At 43.7% G+C, this 23,570-nt stretch overlaps 1 protein-coding gene across 1 annotated transcript in view; it reads right to left on the reverse strand.

Moving 5' to 3' along the window:
- TRPM4 (transient receptor potential cation channel subfamily M member 4) overlaps positions 1–23,570 on the reverse strand; it is a 115,909-nt gene that overhangs the window by 25,392 nt on the left and 66,947 nt on the right. Inside the window, exons 11-16 of the mRNA XM_018564365.1 lie at positions 17,789–18,163; positions 12,983–13,111; positions 9,107–9,236; positions 7,156–7,301; positions 6,245–6,357; positions 2,205–2,303 (exon numbers count right to left, since the gene is read on the reverse strand). Of these exons, the coding sequence (XP_018419867.1) occupies positions 2,205–2,303; positions 6,245–6,357; positions 7,156–7,301; positions 9,107–9,236; positions 12,983–13,111; positions 17,789–18,163 (992 nt within the window). The remainder of the gene's footprint in view (positions 1–2,204; positions 2,304–6,244; positions 6,358–7,155; positions 7,302–9,106; positions 9,237–12,982; positions 13,112–17,788; positions 18,164–23,570) is intronic.

The following is a 23,570-nucleotide window of genomic DNA, read 5'->3' on the forward strand; positions in this document are numbered from 1 at the left end:
AAAAAGAAAACTGATGTGTGAGAACTTAAAGTGGATCTGAACCCAAAAAGTGAAGATTTGCTATGCTATATTAAGAATATTAACTGTGCCTAAGCATAACCTGGAAAGATTTTTTCTTATAAAACATAGCAATACATTCCCTGATAAGTGAGGGTGCCTGGGCTCTCCTGTGCCTACAGTCTCATACCTGAATATCTGCTATGTGAGAGGTACTGCTGCCTTTAATTGCTACTGTTGCCACAGTTGGAGTAAGATTTAGTGATGTCACTACTATGCCACTTGCTAAACAGGAATCTGTACCCGGGGACCAGCACTTCCTGCGTCTCCCTGTTTCTACTATATTCATTTTGTGCCTCTTCTGCTGCTTTTTGAAAATCCTCCACCAGTTTTTAGATAACCACTCATCAAGTGGGCAACTCTAACATAAGTAAATGAAGCCCTACCTCTACCAAGATGGCCACCACCACACAGAAACACAGTGCACAGAAAAAAATAATTGTCAGTAAGTAAAGGGAAAAAGATCAGCTACAGAGAGCCTACCTGCAATAATGATAACTAGTTCTTTGCTCTCTGCTTGCCTTTTTTTCGGCACAGTTGTCCAGAGTAAGTGTAGGAAGCTTTCAGTGACATACCTTTCTTATTTTGCTAGAGACCCCTACTTCAGGCTCTACCTGAAATGTCTGTCTCTGCAAAGAAGCAAAGGCCATATACTGGAAGAAAAGAGGAAGGGGTGCTGGACAAATATTTCAGTCAAAATATTGTGATTAAAGCTCTTACTACGCGAAGGGTGTAGCCGTTACCTCTGGCACCCTATATGAATATGCTAAAGTGTTTAGACTGGTGAACAGTACAGAAATTGAAGCGTATGTCCACTAGCCCTGTGGCTGTCACCATTTAGCCCATGGAAAACCAAATGGGATAGAGGGGCAATGTTGTGCGATATACTGTAGTTATAATGAGCATTGTAAAACAAACCCAGGATTTCTTGGCAACATTTATTCTGGTAATAAGGCAGTTTGCAACTCTTCAAAAAGTCTAATTTCATTTGGCAAATTGTTACTTTTATAAAAGCATTACAATTATGATACAAATTGTGTATTTTTAATGCAGAATTTCAAAAGCCAACAAAATGTATACGAATTAAAAAAAGGTTTACATACAAACAGTAAAAGCCCCCGAAAAAACTAAGCAAAGAAAAGTGGAGTTATTAAGAACTATTAAGGGCTAACTAAGGGTTGACAACTTGTATTTAAAAATTGTTTTTTTGTACTCACTGTAAAATCCTATTCTTGGAATATATTGAGAGATACAGGATTCTTGAACAACTGGGTTATACTACCACCTACGGGGGGATTGGACACTGGCAAACAAAAACCTGTAGGCCAACCCCAAGGGGTACAAAAACATGGAGGTGGAGGTGAAATGTCATTCACTTCTATTTCAGACTGCACCAGGTTCTTTCTGCAAACCTTCTGCTTGTATTATTTATTTGTGTGATCTTGTTTGTAAACAGGGATCCCTGTGCCTCCCAGCTATCCTGTGTATATTGTATGCATTACCACTAGTAGCAGTGGTATGTCTAGTGGCTCTCGGGGTGGAGTATTTGATCATATGTTATCTTATATATTATCTTTGTAACACTTACTGTATATTTGTAAATCGTTAGGAAAACCCTAGATTACTTTCTGGGAAGGGAATGGCTGGGAAAGCCTGGTCCTTACCCTTCTTATCTTGCAAGAGGTGAGTGCTCTTACCCTTAGTAACATCCTTTGTGAGCTCATCCACCAAGGCTCCAAAGAGATACTGACCCACAAAGTATTCTTAGGTGCCTGCTCCACTGCCCAACATTATAGCCATGTGCATGTGAACTGACAAACGGTGATGTGAGAGCACCATTGGGTGGCATCCAGTGCTCCATCACAGCTAAAGCTTGCAGCTTAAGTGATATCCATCTGGTTCGTGCAATTCTCCAACCATTGGTCTATTTTGCCGTTGATTAAATCTCTTGTTAGTGACTTTGACCAGTCATTCAAGGTCTGCAAAAGCAGCGATAGCTACAACCAGTACTGGGTGCAGAGCAATGCCAGCAAATTAAAACATGGTGCTGAAGGAGGGGGGCCCCTATCCAATGTTATATGGAGGATTTCAAATTACTTGTCTTTGATTAACTTACATTGAAGAAACCTTTAATGTTAGTAACATACCCCTCCATGATTTCTGCCACAGTAGTCTTTATATCAATATCCAGACTGTCCATTTCCACTCGCTGGGCATTATCCATTCCGCTCTCATTATCAGAGTTTCTGAAAACAAGAATTGAAAAAATGTTAAAAAAAAACATTTCATAAATTTAGCTCAATTCAGCACAATATTCTCTGAATGTTCACAAAGAAAGAAGCCTTTCTGTATGTGGTTAAATCTCTTTTCTTCCACATCCAAAAGAGTGCCCACTTGTCAATGCAATTACCTTAAACTAAACAACTTTACACTATATGGACTATTTATGTATTTCTACAAAATGATAATATCACCCCTTAAACATCTCTTCTCAAGGTAAAATAAATTCAGTTTAGTTAATCTTTCCTCAAAAATGAGCTCCTCCATGCCTCTCATCAGTTTAGTTGCCCTTCTCTGCAATCTCTCCCATTCCATAATACCCCACAATATCGTACTCATGAAAATGCCCCGATACTAAGCACCAAAACCGGCACTTTCAAATTTTAAGCGCAAGCAGCTGTCGTAAGGTCTCGAGCTTGCTGGGAACCTTGTGACGGACTGGCCGCACATCTCCTCCTCCATGGTGAGACCCCACCACCCTTACCTGCACGCACAGCCATGGCAAGACCCGGCTCAGCCCTGGTGAGACCTGCATGCAGCTCTGGTGAGACCACACAGCCCCGGAAAGACTTGCACGCAGGCCTGGTGAGACCACAAAGCCATGGTGAGACCCACATGCTGCCTGGTGAGACCACACAGCCATGATGAGACTGCACAGCCCTGGTGAGACCACACAGCCATGGTGAGACTCGCATGCAGCCATGGTGAGACCACACAGCCATAGTGAGACCCACACGCAGCCCTGGTGAGACCGCACAGCCATGGTGAGACCCAGGATTTGTAGTCCTCTATCGCTGGTGGTATTCCCCATTGTTGTATAATGTATTGCTGGGATTTGTAGTCCTCTATAGCTGATGGTATTCTGCATTGATGTATATTGTACTGCTGAGATTTGTAGTCCCTCTACAGCTTGAAGTCAGTAGCAGAACTACTAGGGTCACAGCAGTTGCAGCTGCGACTGGGCCCTGGCACTCCACCACTGTCCTAAAATCATTAGTCTGTATTGTTTAAGAAAAACTGTCACATGACACAAAAAAAAGGTATCAGTAATTGGTATCAGTGAGTACTTTATGAAAAAAATGTCTTGAAAAAATGGTCTTGTAAAAATGGTATTGGTGCTTCCCTAAATGGCACCTTAGCATTGCATGCTGTTATTAAGTCTATGATCTACCAGATCACCAAGATCCTTCTTAGTTATTGACTCCTTCAGCTGCACTCCCCCCTACAATATATGATGCATGCATGTTTTTAACCCCCAGGTGCATAACTTTACATTAGTCAATATGAAACCTCATTTGCAACGTGGTTGCTTAATCAAACAGAGCCTCCGGGTCAGCTTGAAAGTCAGAGACATCTTGTAAGAAGTTTATTCTACTACACAGCTTGGTGTTGTCTGCAAACACAGAAATGGTATCAATAATCCCAAACACTATTTCGTTTATAAATAGGTTTAAAAGTAATGGTGCTACATTTTTGGATACATCAAACAATATCAGACCAGGGATAAGGTTTGGGTTTGCAGCTACCATGGGTGCCTAAGCTTTAACCACAGACACTCTCTAAGCTCCTGCTGTCTTTCCTGTGTTATAAATGGCACAGGCAACACTCCAGAAAATATAACCTTGGGGGCAGTGGCGAATCCAGTGGGGGGGGGGCAACGGGGCAATTCCCCCCCCCCGGGATTAGCGCCGCTTCCGTCCCGATCCTTGCCTCTGCCACCCGCAGGTCCCGCAGTAGTAGTGACACAACTACATACAGCTGTCGCTCAGTGTCACAGACTTTACTGCGGTTCATTGTAAAAAAACTTTGTACAATGAACTGCAGTAAAGTCTGGGACACTGAGGGACAGCTGTATGTACTGGCGCCAGCGAAGGGGGGATTGGGAGACTGTAGCTGGGCTGGTGGTATTCAGCATTACTGTATAATGTTTATACAGCAATGCTGAATACCACCAGCTTTACAGGACTACACATCCCAGCAATACATTATACAAAGCTGATGGTATTCTGCATTGTTGTATAAATTATTGCTAGAATTTGTCGTCTTTTATAGCTGGTGGTAAGCTGCATTTCTGTTTAACAGGGGTCACATGGCAAGACTTCAGGGATCCCAACCTGAAAAAAGAAATTTCAGGGAGGTGCCCTGCTCATTTCAGGGAGGTGCCCCCCCCCCCCCCCCGCCCCCCCTATTCTGACAGCTACTGCCATCAGAATAATACAAAAGACAGCATAGGAATGAATAGCTAGATTGCTATTGGTTATTTGAATTTGCAATATCCAATAGCAAGCTGACTATTGCACCTGCCCTCTGTTGCCGTCAATCACCAGAAGAGGACCTGATGGAGAACTTCAGGTCCCCCTCTGCTGATTGACAGCAGCAGTGGGCGGGTGCAATAGCTAGTCTGCTATTGGCTATTAAAAAGTGAAATAGCCAATAGCAATCTAACTATGCATTCCTATGCTGTTTTTTTTTTTTTTAAATGACGGTGGCCGGTGGCCCCGATGTCAGAAACAAAACAAAAATCTAGCTAATAGCGGGAGACTCCCGGAGCGTCCGAGAGAGTTGGGATGTCTGAGATTTCAAAGAGGTGATGTGAAGCTCTCCGGGGACCAGGACAGCGGCTAGCAGTAAGGCAAGATTGGTGTGAATTTCCCACAGAGCTGACATGTCCGCATGGGTTCCCCCCTGCCGCCCAGCACAATGGTGAGTTAGTGAGGGAGGTTGGGGCTATGTGTACTAAATATTCCATGGTCAACTGTTAGTGGTATTATAACAAAGTGGAAGCAACTGGGAACAACAGCAACTCAGCCACAAAGTGGTAGGCCACGTAAAAATGACAGAGCGGGGTCAGCGCAAGCTGAAGTGTGCAGAAATCACCAACTGTCTGCAGAGTCAAAAGCTACAGACCTCCAAACTTTGTGTGGCCTTCAGATTGGCACAACAACAGTGCCCAGAGACCTTCATGGAATGGGTTTCCATGGCGGAGCAGCTGCATCCAAGCCTTACATCACCAAGTGCAATGCACAGCGTCGGATGCAGTGGTGTACCGTTCTGTAAGCAAAACTTTATTTTCTGGCAGTGCCCCTCCTGAGAGTAGACTCTGGATCCGCCCCTGCTTGGAGGTCCTTCTCTCCCAGTTGCAGCCTAGTTCTCTTAATTGATTAAGCATCCTCCATCTTCTGTATATTCTGTCATTGGTCCCAACACGGACCCTCCCAGTAATTTGTCTACTTAGTCCACCACATCTCAAACTCTGACAGCAGAGAGAAAGCAAACCATTCAGTTGAGGTGACAAATTTTTCTATACCTCCTCTGAATAATAGAATCTCTGTATAGGCCTTCCTGCATTATCCTCACAACCTCTACTAGATGAGCTGCTCTCCCGGCTTCTAGGGCTGCCACCCTTTGGTTTGCCACCCTTACCCTATCAAAGAGCAAAGAGTGGGATGACTACCGGCTCTCAACATTTCTAGCCCCCCCCGGTACAAGAGGAAGATAGGGCTGTCTACAGACAGTGCGGACAAACTGATGTTCCTTAAGATGAATGAGCCCTGAATAAGGGAGAGCTTTGTGTTCCCCACTGCTGATTCCAGAGAGTGCCAGGCCCTCCTTCCCCCAGTATAAATGCATGTACAGACAGTATATCCTTGAATTGCAGCCTATTTCTCTGTCCTATTTACAAAAGTTAACAAATTAATTTTATTACCACCAAGACTACTATTATCATTGTAGTTTACAGTATACATAGTATACAGTAGGGGCAGAACCTCTACAATGTATCAATACTTAGTACACACTGCACCAAATTGTTTTTCTTTGAAATGTGTCAAAAGACAGTTCTGGAACCCTGAAAGGGTCTCATTTTGGTTGGTTCATCTACCATGGCAAATAGAATGGTTTTACTTACTTGAATTCAATCAGATCTGTGTAAATAAGAGGTGGGCAGAAAAAAGTCAGAATCATTGTCCATACTGGCGTGTTATGCGCCATCTGTCCCCACCAGTTCTCTGTTAACATAGACTGTAATATAAGCATGTAATATAATTAATGTCATTAAAATGTAACTAAACATAAGCAGAAATTATATAAAAAACAATTACATAATTTTGTTCCGTTTGTAACCATATACTAAGTTCTTAAAGTATGAGAAAAATGTGGAGCCTACCATTAATGACCTCACCTTCAGAGAATGCTATTTTTTGACTGTTATACTGACCCTCTTGCTTCAATACCTTGAGTTGGTGACCTTTCAAAACAAGTATGCAGTTAGGAACTTCTGACTTTTCTCTGTTTTTCCAGAACTAGTTAATTCTGGATCTGTGACACGTACTGAAGCTTGAGGGTTGGCATGAGAGACAGTCAACTAGCATTTTTGAAAGGAAATAAGCAACAACGGCCCTTGTTTTTCTCTCATTACCTAATTACTTTTAGAAACCAAGAAAGAAGAAAAAAGAGAAGTAAGTAGGTTTCAACAATGAACTCCTAAAAATGCTGGACTCCTTTTGGTTACGGATTTCAGTACTTTGAGTTATGAGTCAGTGGCTTAGAAAGTACTAAAAGCGATAGGATCAGCATGGCAGCCTGGAAGCTAACAAGGAGATTAACAACGGCAGCCTGCAAAACAGGGATTTTCCAGCTAAAAATGCTCCAAATAGTAAAAAGAGCCATATACAGATAGAATTAATTTTGACCAATACCTCCTGTGTATCTATTTTACATTTCATCCAAAATAGCTCATGAAGAAGAAATCTGAAAAGCTACCAAACGCTGCTAAAGATTAGAATCCTGTGTGATCAGCCACATAGAATGTGTTCTCACCTGGACCCCATCCTGTGCAAAGAAATTGCGGGCATCTGCCTCGTAAGCTAGCTGCAGACAAGTGGCCCCTCCCCAAACATTAGAGCGTCGTACTAGCAGCTTAAATGCTCGATTTTCACTATTTCTGTAACATTCATTAAATACTCCTGCAAGAAAGAACAATACTTTTATATCCATTATAGAGTTATTAGAAAAAAGGAATCTATGTTTTCAAGTACAAACCTCCAGTCAAAAGGCATCATGTGCAGCCCCTGGGAAAGAATCTCAAATGAGGTCATGCCATCAATTTTTGGGTTCCCCAGATTGACAGAAATTATATGAATTTGGTAGGGTTACATTGAGAAAAACCCATTTTGATGTTCCCATATGACAACAAACAATAACAAAAGTTTAGGTATCAGTTTAAAAAAAAAACTTGAAGCTGTATGCCTATGTGTAAACCAAGACACTGTGGTGTAGCTTGACACACTATGGCCCTAGAATTAGATATTAGCTGAGGTCCCTGAGCTTTACTCCCATACCCACTGCTCCATAAATAAAATCTGAAATCCCCTGCAGCTAACATGCCTACCCCATTATACTTTCCATCACTCAAACCCTCACAATCCCTCCCAACTCTACTACTAATCTCTTTGCACATTATCTCTGCTCATCATTACTCCTTGTACCTGAAAACAGAGCGGGTTGAGAGGTTAGCAAGGGGTATCAATAACTCACTGCCACCTTCTACGCTGATTATGATTGGTTTTATTAAAGCAAACACGTTTACCTTTCTTTTTTTTTAAACTTATTTAAAGCAATATTAAAGTCACAATGTTTCTAAGCTATTTCCTGCAGAATTAACTGGTCCCCTGGGCACTGGCCCTGATTTCCTGTTTTACGGTGGCTCCTTTTCTTTTGCATGGTCCTATGGAGTCACTCTTGTGTGTGCTAGTAAACTGTGTTTATTTTCAAACACAATATATAGACGCGACCCATTGCACTCCTGACCAGATTGTACCCTAAAGTGTTGGGTGGGTGCCAAAGTGACAGAGGATGCCTCTGCAGATCTATGTAAAATAAAGAAAAAAGTAACTCGCACTCCAACTTGATTTTAGTGAATATTTATTGACCTCTATAGTGTCACATCATATTAGCGATGTTTCAGAACCGCAAACAAAGAGTGAACACCACAAAAATATGTCCAAAATATATACATGACTGTTTACTGGTTTACACAGTTATGTATATATTTCTGAACATATTTGTTTGGCGTTCACTCTTTGTTTGCCTGAAGAAGGGAATAAGCAGTTCCGAAATGTCGCTATTATGATGTGACACTATAGAGGCCAATAAATATTGACTGAAATCAAGTTGGAGTGCGAGTGACTTTCCTTAATTTCTCTACAAACACAGGCACAGCATGGCAAGCCACTCCTATTCTCCATCTCAAGGTGGAGGAAAAACTGAACAGATACAGATGTGTCAGAAGCTTTGTGCACAGGCAAACATTTAAAGAAATACTTTGCTGGGCAATGTAAATTTGTTTGATCTGGATTCATATTTGAAAAAAAAGTTTAATTAGAGATGGGCATAGTTTTAGTTGACACTATTCAAGTAATTTTGTTTTATGCACTCTATGGGTCTATCTATAAAGCAGTAACTGTGACTATTACCAAACATTCTCTGGTGATGAATCAATTATTGGCATTTAAAACACTTGCACCTGGGAGATTCACCTGCAGTAAAATGTTGCTAATTGTCAGATTCACTGCTTTATAAATATGCCCCTATGAGTCAGGATTTCTAAAGTGAGATAAAGTAAAATGTATAAATGTAAATTTCTTCTTTTACATGATTGGAGATTTGAAGTCAATGCAAGCTAACATGTTTACCTCACTTCACACCTTAACAAATCAGGATCTATATGTGAATAAATGTGGAAAGACAGAAAATGAAAAACATCACTTGCCTATTGCCAGCTGCTCAAACTTTGCTGCTAGATCTTTCATAGCCAACGACTCCTCCGCTTCAGACTCCAGGCGAGAAAGTTCTTTCAAGAGCTTAGAGGCAGCGAGAGCTGAGGTAACAGCTTCTGAACCCTTTGCAAGGAACAAAGGAAAAACATTTTTCATTGTGCTAGATGCGGATGTGCTTTTATTAACCTATGTAACTATGTAAAGTCATTGTGACTGTGAAATATCCCACTTGTTAGAAAAAGTAGGATTTTTGTAATCACCATAAAACCCTGTTCTCAGGGTCTATTGAGGGACAGAGGAATCCTTGAAGCTTTGGGTTTTATCGCCTATAGGAGGATCAGGCACTGGCAAACAAAATACTGTAGGCCAGCCCTGAGTATACCTACTACCAGCATGCTTTAATTTAGTAGCATTAAAGAAACAAGAACAATGGCCATAAACACAGAGCAAATAGGACCTGTGTCTCAATGGACTCCGAAAAAAAAAGAATTGACAGTAAAGGGCCCATTCACACTAGCCCGTCTGCTAAAACACAACCTCCTTCTGTTACTGTAGAAGGAGGTTGTTCAAATAGCTTATCACCAGAATTCCCTAAGAGCACAGGAGAGTCAAGACCAATGCTAACACCTTGGTGAAAACCCAAGAGGATAGGAAAGAACACAGGCCAAGTGGGAGGGCCACAAACTCATAGTGGAAGGACCCCACTGCAAAATCGCAGAAAGCACACATCTGCCAGAAAAATGGGTGTGTGTAAATATGCATATTTGGTACCCACTGAAGCCAGGAAATCCCCTAAATGGAGAGGAGCAGTGAATAACCTTGTGGATTCCATCTGAAACATGTTGGCTCAAATGAATACATTTTTAGGGTTATTCACAAAAGGGTGAAGAGCTTGGAGAAGTTAGGAGAAGTGATCAATCTAGGACAGTGGTTCTCAACCTTTCTAGGGCCGGGACGCCTTGGTAACATTTGCCAAGTTGTGGTGACCCCCAAAGGTAAAATGTAGGGATGACGTGGCTCCTGCAGCGACATCTGAAGGCGTGGCAGGAGAACTGACACTGCTGCGCTATGAGAGAGCTGAGGAGGACTCTCACCTAGCACAGCGACCCCACAGGTTGAGAACCACTGCTATAGGCAAATACAGAACTGGGCTCTGCAGCTGAAACTAGAAGAATTGGATTTAAAGTGTGTGGCTATATAACGTATGAGGTACATACTCCGCAGTACTGTCACTGATAGGGATGGGCTCGGGCGTGTTCGCAGCTCCACGTGCCGAGCCTGCCAGGAAGCTGACTGAGACATTTCCCTCAGGCACTGAGACATTTCCCAATCTCTGCAGCTGCGGACCGGGAAAATGGAATGAATAGCTAGAAGTGTGTTTTACATATTTTTTTGCTTGAATACATACATATTGCACCCGCCCTCTGCTGCTGTCAATCACTAGAAGGGGACCTGATGGAGAACTTCAGGTCCCCCTCTGCTGATTGGCTGCATCGGAGGGGGGGGGCAATAGCTAGTTTGCTATTGGCTTTTGCAAAGTGAAATAGCCAATAGGAATCTAGCTATGCATTCCTATGGGGGGGGGGTTTTTTTCTGACTTACGGCGGCCCCCAATTAAAAAAAAAAAAAAAACAGAGCAGAGAAAGTATTTCTCTCCCGGCGGCCGAGAGCCACTAGGCGACCCCTGGCAAATCGTCATTCGACCCCCGAGGGGGTCCCGACCCACAGGTTGAGAACCACTGATCTAGGAGAACATAGATGAACTGGAAAGTGAGCTGAATTCCGAATCAGCTATTCTGGCCTAGATTGTTCACTTCTGCCTTCTCCAAACCCTTCACCCTCTGGTGAATAAATCTGTTAGAGACCTGAGGTCCATGATCGGGCAGATGACCATTCAATGTCCACAAGGAGTTGTAAGGACATTGGGAAATTACAAAACGAAAATCAAAGAGGGGGCAGGTAATAAAACTTGAGCTTTTAAACACACCACCTCTTCCACTCAGGCATCGGGAATGCAAGATTTCCAAGTGTATGCAAAACTTTTGCATACACTTGGAAATGTTGCAGACTCAGCAGAGAAGGTGTCAACAGTAGACTGACTAGAAGCAGCCAGGGTCAGATTTATACACTGATGGAAAAGCATGGTAGCACACTTGTGGCCTCTACATTCAGGATCAGAAACCAGGTGATCTGAGACAGAAATTCCTGCATGACCAAGGAAAAAGCCTCTGCAGAAAGGGGCCAAACATGTTGTGGCGGTAATGGCAGTAAGCAACAGACAGGCTCAAGTAAGGAGGAGAGGCTCCATTCACACATAGCGCTAGCATTTTCCGCGTGGCATGAAAACGCGTAAACGTTAACATGCGCGCAGATTTCGTGCATTTGCAGCTATTACTATAGCCAGAAACCCACAGAATACGCCCCAAAAAATCCTGGTAGGACTTTTTTGCAGGACGCGCATTTTCCGACCGCACGGATGCCACCCTAGTATGAATAACTCACATTGAAAAGCATTATTTTTTATTTTCAGTGCATTTCTGCATGTGTGAATGGAGCTAAGGCCTTAGACTTCAGAACAAATTCAAGAGCGGTGGGTTGGGCAGCCGGTTGGGCAGCCAAAGGTGACCATGTGCCAATGCATGTTCCATGTGGTTGTGTAGCAGGAGCAACTTGATGCTTTCCGATGCTGGCTGGCAGTGAAAGAAAGAGAGAAGTGCATGTGCGCACACTCCACCCAGCACAGCGTCACCAGCGCTCTCTCCCAGCAGCATTAACCCCTTCTGTGGTATGTGGGCAAGAATAGGGGTACAGTATTTTGTCTATCGAGCCACTAACTAAAGGGAGCTCTTAAAGTGACGGTCCTTAATGGCCTACTCACCCGCAGTGAGATTCAACAGCAGACACTGGAAAACTGCACCGGGTAGTAGAATCTTGATTAGAGAAGGGAAATTACTAGAGCATACATGTCAGCAGAGCTGAAGAAAATTGGTAAATTCTTCTAGGGCACTAGAAAAAATGTAAGCATCCTGGTGGTGGAAGGGGTTATACTCAGGGCTGGCCTGCAGTTTTTTTTGTTTGCCTATTTCCAATCCTCCTGTAGGTGGCAGTAATGGACCAGAGAAAAAACTTTAGATATTTCTATACAGCAATACAATTAAATACAATTAAATAAAACACATTTATAGCAGTATAGTACCTTGAATTATGACCCAACTAAAAATTTTAAAACCTAATGGGTGATAACTACATTTTTTTTCAATGTTGCAATTCTATAGGTCTCTTCACAAGCTGAATATGGTTTCTTAAAGTAACTCTGTTCTTTTTTAAAAAAGTGATATAAATTAGCAGCTGAGATGATACATCGTTTTGGTGAAACTACTTAGAGAAACTACTTAGTGCTGACATTTTTCGCATCAGCATTACTGTGTGTGAGAAGCAGCATGAAGGGAGTTCCATCGCCTTTAAGGCTAGATTGTTGCGCGTTTTTGTTTGCGCTATTTTGCTTTAAAAACATGAATAGAGATGTCTATGGGAACCAAACCGTACGACAACCACCCGAAAATAGCTCCTGCACCTTTTTGTGTGACAGGCGATTTCTAACGCGTGAAAAAAATCGCAAAGGTGTGAACAGCTTCCATAGACTTGAATGCAAATCTCTGTTTTGTGCGATATCACGCGGCTAAATCCGTGCAATTAATCGCCTAGATGTGAACCTAACCTTAGAGGTGCTTCGTAGGATCACCTGATTATTAGCAAAGTATAAATGAAAAACTAAACTATGTAGCGAGTAGGCTATGCGCCTCAAAGCTTAATTTTCAGTGTTGATCACAAGTCGATACACTGTTACAGTTTAAAATCATATTGCTCACCATCTCCCAAAAATAAGTGGCCATGTCATCTCGATTCTGCAGTATTGCCCAAATGAAGAGGTCAATCCAGGGAGAAACTGATTTCTTATTGTAATACTTTGGGTCTCCATTGCCTTGATTAGCTTTATTCTGTGAAAAAAAAGTAAAGTCAGAATATATTATTATAACATATTAGAGTTAAATAACAAATGGGGCATTTGTTTTCAGTGACAAAAACAATTAAATACCTTTATGAGTCCTAATTTGAGTATTGATTTCCCAAACCTCCCGCCTTGAGTTTCTGTGGCTTTACCTGCATTATAACCACATTCATATTTCTCTCAGATTTGAGAACACTAACACAGAATTAATCACATTTGGTATGAGCAGGGGAATGGGATATGATGAGATTTCTACTACTATGTCATTGACAGGGACAGGAAGTGTCCCTCTGTAAAATCACCTATTTAACAGAGAAGGGTTAGAACCTCAGTTGATGCGGTCTGTAGTGGGGAAATTTATAACAAAAAAAATGTGTTTTTTTTTGCCAAAACACAGCCAAACACTCCTTATAAAATCAATGCTGTTTATTCATGCAAGTGTTAAAAAACATTAGATAAAACCAGACATCCAGTAATGTTTACATCGGTAAAAAATTGTTTGTGTTCAATGACCTGCATATTAGACACATGCGATTAGTTTTGTTCTGAACTGAAATTCTGAAGAATTTTCAGAAATGTTGACATTCGGAGGCATCCTCAAAAAGAAAAAAAAAAGTGTGGGGTTCCCCTCAAATGTCATACCAGACCCTCAAGGTCTGGTAGAAATTTTAAGGGGGACCCCAATAAACAAAAAGTGGAGACCCCCCTAAAATGGCGGCGAGTGGACGCTAATCGGCTGAGCTCTGCAGACCGGGGGTGACAATCACAGTAAATCGACTAGTAACCGACCCCGCTGCCCCATGAGGAGGACGGGTAAGCAAGCCAAGACCCCCGTACCTCTACACGGCGATCGCAGGCCCGGATGGATGTTTTTATGTCCCCACGGATGTCGGGGCCTAGTGTGCGCATCCGAACCGGGGGGCTCGATTTTGCCTCACCGGCGGAGCGGTCCCCGCGGCCTCCGATTCATGATGCGGCCCATGGGCGGGCTCTGGATACCATCTCAGAGCCGCCCTCTTCGCCAGCCTCCACCATGTCGGGACATATGTCCGAAGTGCCCTCTCCACTGCTAGTGACAGGCTCCCCTGTGCCCAGTACTGTTGGAAGAGCCGAAGGCGCGGGGCTGCATGATCTGCTGGCGGCTCTCCCGACCCGCGCTGACATGCAGGCGATGATGACTCAACTGGCTGCTACACTCCACACAGACCTAGCGGAGGTCCGCACAGAAATACAGCAGCATGACCTGCGCATAGCTGCATTGGAGGAATCTGAACGCTACAGGGATAACAGGTTATCAACCTTGGAGGCCTCATTGCAACAACAGAAAGCCCACATGATTCATCTACAATTGCGTCAGGAGGACTCTGATAATCGCAACCGTCGCAACAACCTGCGGTTGCGAGGGATTCCAGAGGCCACTAGTGGCCCAGACTTCAAAGCTGCGGTTACAGCCATCTTCAATTCCCTGCTGGATAAGCCCCCGACCGCTCCGATCGAGATTGACCGTGTGCGCAGGACCCTCGGTCCGAGAGAGGCGGCTATCTTCTCCACCTGGCCCCGCTTTCTCGGAAGGCATATAAATGCTCGCTGCTGATTCACCTGCTGAACGCAGCTAGAGCCTGCATACCTGCTCTGTGGAGACAAACCCGCTCTCCTTCCATAACTATGTGGATGAGGAGGGTGGAGGAGATTAGACTGATGGAGGATCGCATGGGGTTTCTCAGCTGCCATTAGGATGTGCGGGATCCCTTGTGTGTTTCTGTGCCTTTAAGGAGGTTGGGCGTCCTCCTGACAAACCTGCACCCAATTTGATATCTTCTGCCCCCATGTGCTCCAAGATGGAGACTCTCATAGTTTAGAGTTAGGACCGCACTATAGGAGGTGCCTTGGCGCGGCAGTGCGGCTTACACATCCTCAGCAGAAGACGTGTATCCAAACCTCTGTCATTATCCTTAGTGGTGAGACATGTTGTTTTACATGGTGGTTTTGTGAGTGTGCCATGATGCCTTTCTGCTGTTTTGATGGAGGATCTAACCTCCAGTTTACGGGACTTGCAGTCCAGATATGTGGCTACATGGGGAACCTGGGTCCAATTCAGGGGCTCGGATGCTTTCACCACAGTATGCAGAGAGGACGCGGGAGACTGAGGTGCTGCCCGACCATGCCACCCAATTAGTGGTGGATATATGACACTGGGGATGATAGGGCTGGGGGCTGCCGTGGAGCTGGACTGCAATCTTCACTTTCATTTCTGCTCTTTCTACGTTTCTTTTTGCTTTATGTTTGTGAGTCAGTGTTTGTCTCTGTCTGCCTAGTATGTGATGTAGGGGGGTGACCGTGTTCGGGCTGGCCTCCCATTTAGTGGGGCTGTACCCGACCAGCCGCCCAAACTTAGTGTTCCATTCTTATTTTGTTTTGTGTGTTATGTTGGTTTATTTTTGTTCACCATAAAATGCCTTAAGGGCGGGGACCATTATAATTACCTGAACCAATCTTACAACCTGTTATCGAGTTTTATACTATATGCCTCACTGTTTGTTATTTACACATTTTGTGAGACCATGTGGCCTCCGCATGTTCTCTTTTTCAATGTACCCCACCTTTTTGTCCACAAATAAAGAATTTAAAAAGAAAAAAAAAAAAATTCCCATTAGACCCTTAATCACTGGACAGTGGCCTGGCAGGGCAGGAAAGGGTGGGACGAGCGAGCACCCCCCCCCTTCCTGCACCATACACATAAATACATCACACTTAATAAAAAAATCCTTTAATTGAACAAAAAACACAAACACAGTATTCTTCGTTATAAATCCCCCCCCCAACAAAAAAAAAACTTTCCAACTAATCCAGGGTCAATCACGTCGCCCAGCAACTTTTTCTTATTTCGTCGAGTCAGCGGGTGTCATTCATCAGGATTGACGTGGATCTCCATTGCTGGACGACGTGATTGATGTTGGATTACATCGATTGACAATTAGTTTTTTAAAATAATAATAAAGGAATTGTCAAAAACTGTGTTTGTGTTTTTTTGTTCAATTAATGGATTTTTTCTAAAGGTGTGGTGTGTTTATTTACCTTTTACTTAAAGGAGAACTATGAGGTGAGTGAGAATCACAGTTCTCATAGCTCATAGTTCGAGCCGACGTGTGACAATGAAACTGTCACACGTCGACTCAATAGATCGGGAAGTGAGCAAACGCATACCGTCGCTCGCTCACCTCTCGATCATCTCCCTGCAGAGAGCGATGACTGTCAGTCACGGCTCCCTGCAGGGATTCCCCCCTCCCAGCTCCGATCCTCCAGAGCTGACTGGAGGAATGGACGGGGGAGGGGGCAGGCACAGCTGGCTCTGCCTCTAGATAGGCAGAGCCATCTGTCATTCACGCAGCTGGGTGGATCTCGACAGCATTGTCGGGATCCATCCCGGCTGCGGTGGTCTCAGTATACCGCAAGCTGCTTACTCATGGGAGCGTGGTACCCGGGCACTCGGAGAGTTGCTATGTGTGTAGTGGAGAAATTGCCTGTCCCAGTGATACCCCCTGGGCCAGGGTGTGACAAGGTGGTTAGGTGACATGAATTGAAGGTGAATCTTCCTATTAGAAACACAAATGGTTATAAACACCTGAAAAAGGTTCATTCTATTCTTTGCTCCATCCCCCCAAAAAAACCTTTAAAATGTTGCATGCTTTCAAACAGAATCATTTAAGTCAATTAGTAAAATATAAAACACTTTGGGGGTTATTCACTATGGAGCCGAAGGATACAGCTTCGGCTCTCTTTGGTCGCCTCTGGCCTCTGGTCGCTCTTTTTACAATAGCCCGTACAGCAGCCGAGCAGCTCAGCTGGGCCAAAGGCATATGCTCCGGCTTGACTGAGCTGAAGTGACAGCCGAAGCATGGAGAAAGGTTGGCCAAAGCCGTCGGATCTCCATGCAAATGACAGCTGGGCGATGTATTTTTAATTTTGATTTTTAATTCTCCTATTTAAAATAATGTTTTTAAATTGGTTTTTTTTCCCCCTTTATTTTTACTTATTTTATATTCTGTTCGGTACCATGGAGGTACCGAGCAGAATAGCTGAGCCGAATGCCACTTAGCGGCATTCGGCTAATCACTCACTGCCGTTCGGCCCCTATGAGATGTTGGATTGGCTGAGTCGAAGTCCTTCTGCACTTCGGGTCAGCCGAACATGCAGAGCATGTTCGGCTGACCAAAGGCAGCCAATGTACGTCTGATTTTAGACTGCACAAGCCAGAAGTGAATAGAGAAACTATTTACTGTAAAACTTCACTTCGGCTGGGTTATTCACTTGGTATTTTGCTGCAGCTTTGTGAATATCCCTGTTTCTGTAATTATATATTCAAGCCTTTTTTAGACCACACAAGCATGCAAAGGCAGACTAAGCACAAGAGTGGATTAGTGGATTAGTGGCGTTTTCATATGGAAAAAAACGCAACATGAACACTGCACATGCGGCAAAGAAAAATCTGTTCTGTCGATTCATGAAATTCGGCCAGTTAGTATAATCAGCCAGTTCTGCCTGTTAGTGCGAACAATAATCTGGTAAATCTAAAGGAAAAGCACAAATAAATGGCCTTACATAAAGTGCTGCAGAATGTTTTGCCACTACACCAACAAATGAAATTCATAAATGTATAAATACTTACACTGGAGTTTCTCCTGCTCACAGAGTTCTTGGTGTTTACCGGGACTATTGTGTAGAAGGGAGAACAAACATCACCCATTAACTCTCGGAGAACCTTGGCCACTTCAAAGAGTTTGAAGTCATGTCCTTTCCCAGCCATGTCCACTGGCAGGTGCACCTGGTGATGATTGCCTTTATTGAATTCTCTGTTTTCCTCATGTTTGCGCATAAGTAACTGGCACAGTACAGTGTTATCTAGCACAGAGCTATACAGTTCTTCCAGCTGACCATAGGTCAGATAGTCCGCAATGTTCATTCCATTGTCCACAAAGAGTTTTACAAAGCTGGGTTTATCATTGACCAGAGCATCTGTCATTGTGTCCTCAAGATCGCATGCCTAAACAGAAGATGGTACTGAGTGATCACATTCTTTGAAAAATGAAATACAATAAAGCACATGATCATTATATTTATTTTAAGCTGATTTATATAAATCCTGGATAATAATAATAATAATGATAATAAAACAACACACATTAGAAATACATATTTGTAAACGGTTTTAACTTCCAAAAGATTTGTGATTCAAGCACAACGGCCACACAGAACAGACAGCTTCTGCGCTCTACACATTGGTGCAGCAATGCAGCTTGGTCTAGGACCCAGCCAGTGTTTATATAACGAAGGAGAAGAGCCACAATGGTGTGAGCGTGGCTACTTTCTTTGAGGACAGCACTGTGCAAAACAGTGACGCCTGATTGGCTTACAGTGCTGCCCCCCTCAATCTCCCAGTCTGAGTGCTGCTCTGCAAGGAACTAATTAAGGCAAATAACTAGGCTCATTTAGGGCCCATAAGTACTATCCTTGTCGCACTCCTTACCGATATGTCCCTTGTAGTGGGGGCTGCTCGCAGTGACCGCATATGGCGCCGCAAATGTCAGCAAAATTGTAGAAATGTCACCAGCACACCAATCCTTTTAAGATAGCAAAAGCTTCATTTATTGAAGTTTTTTGTCATATGACCAAACAAGCGCTTTCGGGACCGCGCAGGGTCCCTTCATCAGGCTTTAGCATTGACAATTGTACAGTGATCACATCTAGGTATAAATAGACAGACAGTTGCATAAAACACCAATAAACACACCCTCTGACGTCACAATGACGTCATAATCCTGCCAAAAAAATAGAAAAAAACATAGAAATGTGCAGATGTTAGCTGTCATCAGGGCCCTCTTTAACGCAGGGCAAAAGGGGCAGCTGCCCAGGGCCCAGTCATTGTTGGGGGGCCCAAAGTGCAGCTGGCAAAGGTGGCTTTTGCACCTGGATAAGGGATAGGGAGCCTGCCAGGTGAGGGGACTACAGCCTGAATCAGGGCAGCATGAACAGGGGGTGTCTGATGGGGAGGCCCTGAGTGTCTGTACTGGCTGCTGCATGTGCTGCATGAACACAACATCCAGAGAGAGTGGCCACTACATGCTGCTTGTCTGTATGTGATGGGGGTCACTACATGCTTTCCATGTACATATGATGGGGGACAATAAACCTTAGTAAGGCTGCATAGACAGTCGTCTGCGGGCGCCGGGGGGTGGGAGAGAGGGGGTGAATAATGCACCTTCACCTGTGTACACAATAATCCTTGCACCGGCCCCGCCCTTGAGTCTGCAAAAGATACACCTGCGCCACTCTTCTGTTTACTGTGCGGTCGGTATTGCATAGTGTTGCTCCGCTCCTGTGTATGCATGGGCGGAATTGCATGGCGGGGGCGGGTAGGGGGTCGGTATAGGTAGGAACGGGGGGCCCAAGAAAATGTTTTCCCAGGGTCCAATCAGTATTAAAGACGGCCCTGGCTGTCATATACAGTATAATCAGTATACAAAATAGTCAGAGGTTAACCAATCGTATGAGAACTGGTATATAAGTATCTAATAGATTGATATATATATATGTGGGTTTATCTTTCGTCCAAGAAACATGACAATCCAAGGTTAGTGTTAAGTCCCCTAGGATGAATAGTGTCTAGAGTGTATATCCAGTGGGCCTCACGACGGAGGAGTTGTTTATTTCTGTCACCACCCCTGGGATGTTTGCTGACATGCTCAATGACCATGCCTCTCAGGTCATGCGTTTGGTGTTGTTTATGCGCGAAATTTACTGCTACAGGCTTATTTGCATCCAGTTCCTCCCTTTTCTGGACTTTTAATAGTGCAATGCTGATATCGCTCCTATGTTTCTGGAATCTTCATTTAAAAGGGCCTGTTGTCATGCCTACATAGACCAAGGAACATGGACATTTGAGGATATAAACACAAAACTCTGCGTTACAAGTAAAGAAGCCACGAATGGGATACCTATTGCCATTATGAGGGTGAGAAAAGGCATCGACACAGGTTATAGCATTGCAAACATTGCATCCAGTTTTATTGGGCCCAGTCACACCAGCAAGAGTGCGTTCAGCCTCTTGAGCGCACTGGAACGCAACCAGGCCGGCTCACTTTGTTTTGGGGCGGAGGGGGTGTGGCAGTGCATTGAAATCAATGGCACTGCAACCACGCCCCCCGCCCTCGGTGCGATAGCCGCTACCCTGAATGCATGGCACATTAGTGCCTGCATTCAGGTCCAGTGCGATCTGCAAAAAATGCTGCAGGCACTATTTTTTGCAGGTCGCTCTGTCTGTTATTTGCCTTATGTAGTTCCTGGCAGAGCAGCACTCAGACTGGGAGATTGAGGGGGGCAGCACTGTAAGCCAATCAGGCGTCACTGTTTTGCACATTGAGTTCACTGCACTGCCACGCCCCCTCCTGCCCCAAAACAAAGTGAGCCGGCCGTGTTGCGTTCCAGTGACCGAACACACTGGAACGCACTCTTGATGGTGTGGCAGGGCCCCCAGGTACTCTTGACACTTTTATAAAAAATACAAGAAATTATCTCTAGTAAATCCATAAATGGATAAAATAGTGGTGTTTTTTTTTTTTGCAAAATTGAACCTAAATTGTAGTTTATAACATAAAGACACGTTTTTCTGTGCTCATACACAAGAAGGGTTTTAATAAAAAACAAAATGAGCAAAATTAATTACTGAGCTCGGTGCATGAAGCTGTATTTACTTCAATCATGCAACTATGTATTTTAACACTGGTCCTTTAGGGTAACATGTTTTAAATAACAACCTGTTAACAATATTTTGAGAATTTTTGCTGACTAAGCTCACCACTTTATTTAATAAAATGGTCACTGATTATTTAAAGATGACTTTCATGGTGGATGGTAATCCACTTTCCCCGGCACACAGTGTGGAGGAGAATGAAGCCCACCTATGAAAACCCTTACTGTGCAACAACCATGGCATAAACATTCAAACCTTTTTTGGCTTTATTCTCTTTTTGGGCACAGGAGTTCAATTATTAATGTGACTTAAAGTCAGCATATAGTGGGCTTCTGCCCTCTATATGCTAAGAGCTCAGAGTCGCACTGCAGCCGGGCCAGGAAGGAACTCCACAATATTGCCTGGATCCACCCAGCTGCCTGATTGACAGTTGGCTCTGCCTCTTTAGAGCCAGAGTCAGCAGTGCCTGCCCCCGCTCCTGTCTGTCTGTCCAATGAGAGAGCAGGAGTGGATGTGGCCGACCAATTTTTCTATGGCATTTCTTTGGATGCAGCAGGACCTTTTCAAATGCAATTGCATTGTGGGCAATGCAGGTCCAACATAACCTTTTGTTGCATTTCCCACTGCCTGTCTGTGGATATCCTTCAGACGGGCGCTCGGGAGCACATTCCCCCCTTCTGCCCCCTCTCACAACACCACTGCCAGGACCCCCCCTTATCTACGCCCCTGGATAGGGATACCTCAGCTCTCACACATTCGCTCCATAAGACGCACAGACATTTTTGCCCGCCTTTTGGGGGGAAAAAAGTGCGTCTTATGGAGCGAAAAATACGGTACATAAAAATTGAATACTCATATAAAATTAAAGTGCATATATCATAACCCCAGCATGAATTCCACAGGTAAAACCCCAATATTCTCAATAAACAAACAGTATATAATAACATTGTGCAACTCAGCCAAAGTGTCTGATTCATTCACAAAATATACTGTTTGTTTAATGAGAATATTGGGGTTTTACCTGTGGAATTCATGCTGTTTGGGGTTATGATACATTAATTGTATATGAGTATTCAATATTTTTATGTATTTTTAAATTCTGCTTTCAAACACTTTTTTTGTTGTTGAATTCAAAGCAAAAGGCAGCAATCAACAATGCCCATCTAGGTGGGCCCTCAATGTAAGAACAGGCACTTTGACTACTCAGTAGTCTAAGAGCCTGAGTAGTCTAAGAGCCTCTGCTGAAAAGGAGCCTCTGCTGAAAAGGCTAAGGGTTTGTTAAAGTGACACTAAACTCAGGAGTTAAATCTTAAAAATACATTCAAGTACCTTAAAGGAGAACTATGAGGCGAGTGTTTTTCACTCATCTTCATAGTTAAAGCCGACGTGTGACAATGAAACTGTCCCATGTTGGCTCTATAGATTGTGAAGTGAGCGAACACATACCGTCGCTCACTCACTTCCCGATCATCTCCCTGCAGAGAGCAGTGACTGTCAGTCAGCTCTCCCCGCAGGGATTCGACCCTTCTCCTCTCTAATCTTCCATTGCTGACTGGAGGCAGGGCTAGCCTTAGGCCTTTAGGCGCCCTGTGTGAGAAAGCTTTACAGCGCCCCTCAGTGACCACACCCTTAAGTGGCCACACCCCCGTAACCACACCCATTTTTCCCAATATCCGCACCAATTAAAGACTCTTATTTTGTTAAGCCACAAAGAAACATATTAAAAAGTATGATAAGGCCCTGACTGGAGGAACAGACGGGGGCGGGGGTGGGCACAGCTGGCTCTGCCTCCTGATAGGCAATGGATGTGTCAAACAGCCAGCTGGGTGGATCTCAACAGTATTGTCGGAATCTGTCCTGGCTGCGGTGATCTCAGTATATAGCTCGCTATATACGGAGGATTGGGTCACGGAAGGACGTTAGAATATGTCCCCCCGTGAGCCTTAAGAGAACTATGGGATAAAAAGGTTACCCCATAGTTCTCTTTTAACTATTAACAAAAATGTAGCTTATTTGTGTATCACTCAGCTGTAGATCCTCAAATCATCTCTGAATTGGTGCTGACACTGTCCTTCCTTCTGGAGACGGGCTACTTTTGTTCCCCATGGTCCCTGTGTGTATTGTACAGTAGTCACTACTCCAAGCTTATTTAAAAATCAAATATTGCACCCTCTGATCTGTTACCACTGCGGCATCCTGGAAGCACTCTATAGCTCTAAATGGGAAGCTGCCAAGAGAGAGCACCTTAGCAGTCATTTACATTATTTACAATTTACATTAATTATATAGGGATGGTGTTAACAAAGAAGGATGAGGGCTTAGCTTTAGTGGGTGGTCTTAGCCCTGAATTTGTCAATGTCATGTCTTCAGTAATAAAGTGAAATTGGGATCAGAGAAAATCTCAGAAGAGGCTTTTCTGGTTAACAAAGGTAACAGCAGACATTGTGTGATTCATCTAAAGCATAACTAAAATATTTCCCAGGCTTTGAGCAGCTAACCAGATAAAACTGAGAAAAAAAGGCAGCTAATAGGAAAAGGTGTATATTTGTGCCATAGCATGTACGAAAGCATGGATGTTGGAAAAACATTGTCTTTGGGAAAAAATCACGTGTCTTTGTATGTAAACAGGAAAAATGCATGATTAGTAGGGATGCACCGATACCATTTTTACCTGACTGAGTACGAGCACTGATACTTTTCA

The sequence above is a fragment of the Nanorana parkeri genome, unplaced genomic scaffold, assembly GCF_000935625.1.
Source record: "Nanorana parkeri isolate BGI_ZX_2015 unplaced genomic scaffold, ASM93562v1 scaffold747, whole genome shotgun sequence".
NCBI classification, from domain to species: domain Eukaryota; kingdom Metazoa; phylum Chordata; class Amphibia; order Anura; family Dicroglossidae; genus Nanorana; species Nanorana parkeri.